At 40.1% G+C, this 7459-nt stretch overlaps 1 protein-coding gene across 1 annotated transcript; it reads left to right on the plus strand.

Annotated features, from left to right (window-relative positions):
- The first annotated feature begins 6091 nt into the window (after nt 1–6091).
- On the plus strand, nt 6092–7095 carry LOC115144524 (gamma-crystallin M2-like). The gene is made up of 3 exons (XM_029685574.1): nt 6092–6158; nt 6372–6614; nt 6755–7095. Exons 1-3 carry the CDS (start codon nt 6129–6131, stop codon nt 7043–7045), a joined length of 564 nt encoding a protein of 187 aa, XP_029541434.1. The 5' UTR covers nt 6092–6128; the 3' UTR covers nt 7046–7095.
- The last annotated feature ends 364 nt before the right edge of the window (nt 7096–7459 follow it).

Consider the following 7459-nt stretch of genomic DNA (forward strand, 5'->3'; position numbering starts at 1 on the left):
AAATAAAGCACTGCCCCAAGAGTTTGACACTAATTCTTAGCAAGGACTATCCAACCCCAAAATCGGTTCCACTTCCGTCATGTAAAATGATCGGGTATTGGACCTATGTTCAAAGATGTAGGTAGTAGCTGTATAGTTTAAGATTCTTCCCGTTACCCTACTAAATATAATACTTTTCCTGTCGTAATTTTAGCAGAGTTCGAGCTCTATTGCCCCTACACTCAATTTCCCAATGATCAACGGCCCTTCAACTAAAACAGGGTGACTTTCATCACGGCCGGTTTAACCACATGCATAGCTGCAACGATCGGAATTGGATTCCACTCAAAAACGATCAAAGCACAAGTACACATTTTAACCAACATACTCACATACCCAAGCAGCGTTTGGATACACATACACCGGACATACTCAACCGGTGTTGAGCAGTCGTAAATTCAGATATTTTGGCTCGGGCACATTCAGACAAGAGTGCTCTGAAATCGGAGCAGATAGCCAGAGCGAATTTACAAACCACCCAATTTAACAATGGCTATCGAGAATGCACAGGGACTATACCTGCCGCTCTGTATCATGATAGGAGACTGGTGCAGGAACACGTAATAGGGGCTTTTATTCCTCCACCCAAAATAAAGTCATGAAAATGGGATGAAGCCCAAAACAAACACGTGTGTGTGTATATATATATATATATATATATATATATATATATATATATAACACAGGGATGTAACCCAAACAAAAGAGCGAGGTGTAAACCTCTAAAAATGTACAGGATGAGACCTGTAATAACAAGAGCACAATAACACGTAGCACGAAAACCAATACAACAGAGTACAAGACCCACGGACATGGGGACAATAATCGACAAGGACAATGGGGAACAGAGGGCACATATATACACGTACTAATAAAGGGGAACGGGAACCAGGTGTGCTTAATGAGACAAGATTAATTTCACATTTCCACAAATGTCAAAGTGTTTCCTTTGAAATGGTATGAAAGAATATGCATATCCTTGCTTCAGGTCCTGAGCTACAGGCAGTTAGATTTGGGTAAATCATTTTAGGCGAACATTTTAAAAAACGTCCGATCCTAAGGAAGAAATTGGGGCTGGGCGATATATCGTCTGTTAAGGTATACCGGTATGGATCCACATACCGCTATGTATTTTTACAATACCGTCTATAAAGGTTTGTAAAACAGTGCTAAATAAATGAGCACTTCTACACATTGGACGACTAATTGGACGACTTTGTTGTAGTTTGGAGGACAAATGGAAAACCATTTAGAATTTGTTATCAATTTGTCACCCTATGGTCATGCACTACTCATAAAACATATTTAGAACTTTTATTATTCAGAAATACCGCAATACTGTAAGAAATAATACAAAGGTAATGATATGATCATTTTGCCATATCGCCCAGCACTGAAGGAAATACTCTTTACGATAATGTACTTTACTGTAATGTCGGGATTAGTCAGTGTCATATCCGTATTCCTTACAGGAACTGCATGGAGATGGGACCTGTAAGGAAGTCATAAAAACACTGATTGCAATGCTCAAGACTCAAGAGGATGTATGAACAGCAAGGGGGACTGATATTTCATTGTGGAACATGGACACAAAGGATCTCTGAAGTGCATACAGAATATGGCACTTTACATCCAATGGAACTATGGCTCCTCCATTTTCATCAAAACCCTTCAACATGTTTAGATTCATGGTATATCCAGGAAACATATTTCGGGGTTCTTGTGTATGGACATGATCAGTTACACCAAATATTTGAAATCTACTGTTGCCATTCCTGGAATGTTCTTCATCTTGATCCCTTGTATGCAGAACAATATATGTGGTTTGTATGAATCTAGCGGGGAAATATTAGAGCTACACTGAGTGTATCAAATATTATGAACACCTTCCTAATATTGAGTTACAAGCGCCGATTACAACAGGTGTGGACCTTGCCGTGAAATGCTTACTTACACTGATTGAAGTGGATTTAACAAGTGACAACAATAAAGGATCATAGCTTTCATTTGGATTCACCTGGTCAGTCTATGTCATGTACAATAACTGCATATGAGCTGCATACGTCATTTTCTGTTTGACTGAACCTTTGGAATGAGATCGGGCTCAGCTACATTTCTGGGTGGACTACATAGTTCCATGCGAGGGTTTCCATTTTAAGAATTTGTTAACTTTGTATCTTTATTGACCTTTTATTTCAGTATTTAAACTGTCTCTATGCACAACACTCACAGGGCCCTACACACACACACACACACACACGCACACACAGTCTCTATGCACACTCACAGGGCCCTACACACACACACACACACACACACACACACACACACACACACACACACACACACACACACACTGTCTCTATGGACACTCACAGGGCCCTACACACACACACACACACACACACACACACTCACACACACACACACACACACACACACACACACACACACACACACACACACACACACACACACATACACACTGTCACTCCAACACACACTGAAACACTCACTCAATCATTTGCTCCCTCACACATAATATGCACATACATTTAACATGACTCGACACACCCACACACCCACTCACATGTAAGCTGCTGCTACTCTATTAATCGTATATACTGTTGCCTAGTAACCTTACCCCTTTACACATCTACCTCCATCACTCCAGTAATACTTTGTTGTTGATTATTGCTTTGTTCAGTTTTGAGTTTGCAAGAAAGGCATTTCACTGTACTTGTGTATGTGATTTTGAAACTTGAATGTTGCACGACCCATGCCCCAACACACACACTGTCTGATAGCATCTGTAGTGAGAGACTGAGAACAACCATCTTTTGACTGATTCAGGTGTGTGTGCGCATGAATATGCACAGGTGTTTGCAAAGCCGTTTTTGTGACTTGTGAATAAATGTTTTATAATCAGTCTTGTGTACCTTTGTCTTACTTTAAATGGATGCAGTTTGTAGTACTCTCAAATTAACATAGATGTGCCTTTGTTATTGCAATTATGTAATCTACTTGAATGCAAGAGAGAACCACCCAATGGCTGTATATGAATGGACAAAGCCATCGATCACATGACACCATTCATTCTCCTGTGAAGACTCAATAGCGCATTTGAAGCAAAGATTTTATTTTATATTGACAAGATAGTTGAGTGACAACTCTAACAATGAAAATACATGTCCTGAAAGATGGAAGGTAGTCGGGAGGAGGCGAGATCGGGTGGAACCATTGTAGCCACTGAGAGAGCAGATACATATGTGAACAACAGGCACAACTTCAATTTAACATTGTTTTTTTCAAAGTTGTCGAAATTCCACATGCCTCTGCTTATATCAGTGCATTAGTAACAACCTAACCATTATGAAACTTCTATTTGATCAAATAAGCCTCACATAGCAAATTAGCAATTACCATTATTTTTAATATATTTTTTTTGACAATTTTTGTAGACAGTTGTTGGGTTGAAGCAAAAAAAGTTGGTTAAGATGGCATCTCATGGATACATAACATGAGCAGTTTGAGTTGCTCCAGAAAGTGACATTGCAGGCTAGCTCAGTGCTGCCCCCTCTCATTTAGCATCCCAAGCAGAGACCGAGACACCCCACCTGTTTTTTCCCCAAGTTTTTTGTGGTTCAATCAAAGTTAGTGAACTAAGTAAACCAGACCCAGCTGCTATTGCATTGGTGTCTAAGTAGACCGGAACTTAGCTTTTTTTTCAATGGTAAACGGCCTGAGTGAACTATCTGCCGTAGTGGAGAGGGTCCAAAGGTTCTAGTTCCTCGGCTTGTACATTAACGATGACCTGAAATGGTCCCTTCACACAGACAGTGTGGTGAAGAAGATGAAACTGCGCCTCTTCAATCTCAGGAGGATGAAGAAATTTGTCTTGACCCTCACAAACTTCTACAGATGCACCATTGAGAGCTTCCTGTTGGGCTATATCACCACCTGGTATGGAAAAACCACAGGACTCTCCAGAGGGTGGAACACTCCCTACCCTCCAGGATATCTACAGCACCCGGTGTCACATGAAGGCCAACAAGACCATGAAGGACCTCAGCCACCCGAGCCACGGCCTGTTCACCCTCCTACCATCTAGAAGGAGGAGACAGTACAGGTGCATCAACACTAGGGCCGAGAGACTGATAAAAAGCTTCTATCTCCAGGCCATCAGACTGTTAAACAGTCACCACTGTCCAGCCTCCGCCCAGTACCCTGCCCTGAACCTTAGTCACTGTTACTAGCCATCTACCACCAGGTACTCTACCCTGCACCTTAGAAACCTCTTTGCCCTGTGTACATAGTCATTGAACACTGGTAACTTTAATAATGTTTACATACTGTTTTACCCACTTTATTTGTATATACTGTATTCCGGACTCTGACATTGCTCGTTCTGATATTTCTTAATTACATTTTTTTTAAACTTTTTGGATTATGTGCGTATTGTTTTGTATTCTGGATTGTTTTGTATACTGTCTATACACACCATACCATCATATATGGTGTGTTTATAATATATATACCCAACTGGGGTACTGCAGGCTTCCATTAGCAAATAAACATACATCTGGTAGAATATAAATTAACAAAAATGTACACGAAGATTGTCATTTTTCCATTCACTAACGGGGGATCCTGTTTTCTGCAAACAAGGCCTGCATGAAAGAGGGCAGTCATTCTCCACTGGGACCACCTTTACTTTACTCGTAGGCCTGGCCAATAGGTAGTATCTGTAGACTCAACTCGTGTCTTTTGTAAACTGCTGTGTGTATCTGTGAACGATAGGGGACAGCAGAGTTATAGCTATGTGGTCTGTCCTTGTTTTTCATGATAACTCAGAATTGACATTATACTCAACAGCAGTTAAACAGAATTACCCATGACACAAACTGCCTGGCTTTTCAGATCTTTATCTGTATGTACTTATTAATATTGTAATCTTGCATTTTGAAGTACATATTTTTTTTGGAAGAGACCTTATTCAACCACATGGTCACATGCTGAGTACATTATATAGATCTAACAATTAGAACTATGAAGTCAATTGTAATGTTAAAACTGACCAAAATACACACCTTGTAGCTACATATTCCCATGTTCAATGTGCTTGACAACAAGGCAGACCAAGTTTCTATAGCTAGTCTGGTAATATTTGCTATCAGACAGCTATCTAGTGTTAGCTATCATAGCAACATGCTTTAGACGGTAGTTCAGGATTAGACTTCATCTGGGTCCATGATCCCTGTCTACAGTGAAACGGAGAGCTCTATTGGTGTCTATCTGTGCGAGGTATCATGCAGAGAAGCAATCCTATGAGTGCAGCAGCCACTGCACTGACATGACCTCCTACCTGAGCAGGTGCCGGGGGGGCAATAACTACTCTATAATAAACTGCTCTTATTAACCCCCACAGACCCTTTATAAACCCTTTATAAACCCTTCTTTAAAATAAGTGTTATCAAATGTAATTTTTTTTTACCTCAAGAGGAATTATAAATTAATGGATTGTTGTTGACATTTCTTAAATGTTGCAAAGTTGACTCCAGTATCATGGTGATTAACCACAAAGGTTAGTTAAGTAACAACTCACTGTTGATTATTCTCTGGTTAGGAACGTCGTGCTAAAGATAAGTGTTACATAGTTTGTCACAGGTTAACCACAGACTTCCACTCTTAAGGGAGTATGTGATTCCTGCTATTTTGTCTTAACTCAAATGAGCTCACAGTATAAATTTGAGGCATATATTAACCAATATTTCATAAAAAGGCATATTTCAAATAAGCTTACAGAACTTAGGAAAGTATTGGGTGATGTATGGAGAATTTTCAATGTCAAACCTGTTACTATCTGTTGTAAACTCTCAAAAGGCTTTATGTTACTTTGTTTGAGAAACAGCCTTTCTAAATGTGGACGTGACCTCAGTGGCCTCAATAGGCCTCTATAGCATGTTGCTGGGTCAGGGGTTTGAACAATGGAGCTGGGGATTCTTTAGGTTCGGGCAGGTATAAAAGAAAGGGTTAAACCAGGTAGGAAGTCAGTTCAGGAGCAGCAACCAGCAGCACAGTGAGCAAACATGTCCAACACCAGAATGAACATAGGCAAGGTAAGCACTGGAAAGGTCTCTTATAGTTTTATACATTTAATTGTCATAGATCATTATACAAAAGGGCTCTAGTACCCCAAACTACAACATCATAGTTTTACTTATCCCAATAACCTGGATACCGGTGTGACTGAATTAGCATCCCACATTTCTCTAAATTGTTTGTTTCATACAATTGTTTAATTCATCGAAATGATTCCTTTTTATTTTTAGATCGTCTTCTACGAGGACAAGAACTTCCAGGGTCGTTCCTATGAGTGCAGCAGCGACTGCACTGACATGAGCTCCAACCTGAGCAGGTGCCACTCCTGCAGGGTTGAGAATGGCTGCTTCATGGTCTACGACCGCAACAACTACATGGGAAACCAGTACTTCATGAGGAGGGGCGACTACCCTGACTACATGCGCAACTTTGGAATGAGTGATTGCATCAAGTCCTGTCACATGATCCCCATGGTAGTTTGAAAATATTTCAGCTTAAAATAGTAATATCTTTTCATTGAAAGTAAAATATATTTTAATGGTTATACTCTCATATTAAACAATTGTATATATAATTTATCTGATCAGTGAAACCTGTATTTTTATCCTAACAGCACAGAGGAAACTACAAGATGAGAATCTACGAGAGAGAGAACTTCGGAGGTCAGATGCACGAGATGATGGACGACTGTGACTCCATCATGGGTCGTTACCGTATGTCCGACTGCCAGTCCTGCAACGTAATGGACGGCCACTGGCTGATGTACGAGCAGCCCCACTTCAGAGGCAGGATGATGTACATGAGGCCTGGAGAGTGCAAGAACTTCAGCAGCGACATAGGAATGGGAGGCATGAGAGGTATGAGATTCATGAGCATGAGGCGTATCATGGACTCCTGGTACTAAATATTGCTTGATGTACCGTTAGCAAGAAAAGCCATCGAATAAAATTATTCACAGACCTATTTAATGTGTGTCTTTTTATGTGTGACAAAAAATGAACCATCCGATTTCTTGTTCACACACCTACACCACATGCCATATAGCGGAGACCAATTATGCCAACATGAACAAAATCTAGTGATTCATTGTAATATGTCTTGCTGAACTTAAAATACTTTTGGGTAACACTTTATTTGACTTCATCATAACACATTTATAACTTTTTCTCTAGAAATATACATATAAAAGATTTCTATAATCAAATCAGGATTTTACCATGGACATGAAAGGCCACATGGCTGGCCCCTCTTTGAGAAACAAAAAGCACTGAAAATGTTTGTCTAGCAATGATCATCCATCATTTAAAAGCTCACTACA

Source organism: Oncorhynchus nerka, linkage group LG16 (genome assembly GCF_034236695.1).
Source record: "Oncorhynchus nerka isolate Pitt River linkage group LG16, Oner_Uvic_2.0, whole genome shotgun sequence".
Lineage (NCBI taxonomy): Eukaryota > Metazoa > Chordata > Actinopteri > Salmoniformes > Salmonidae > Oncorhynchus > Oncorhynchus nerka.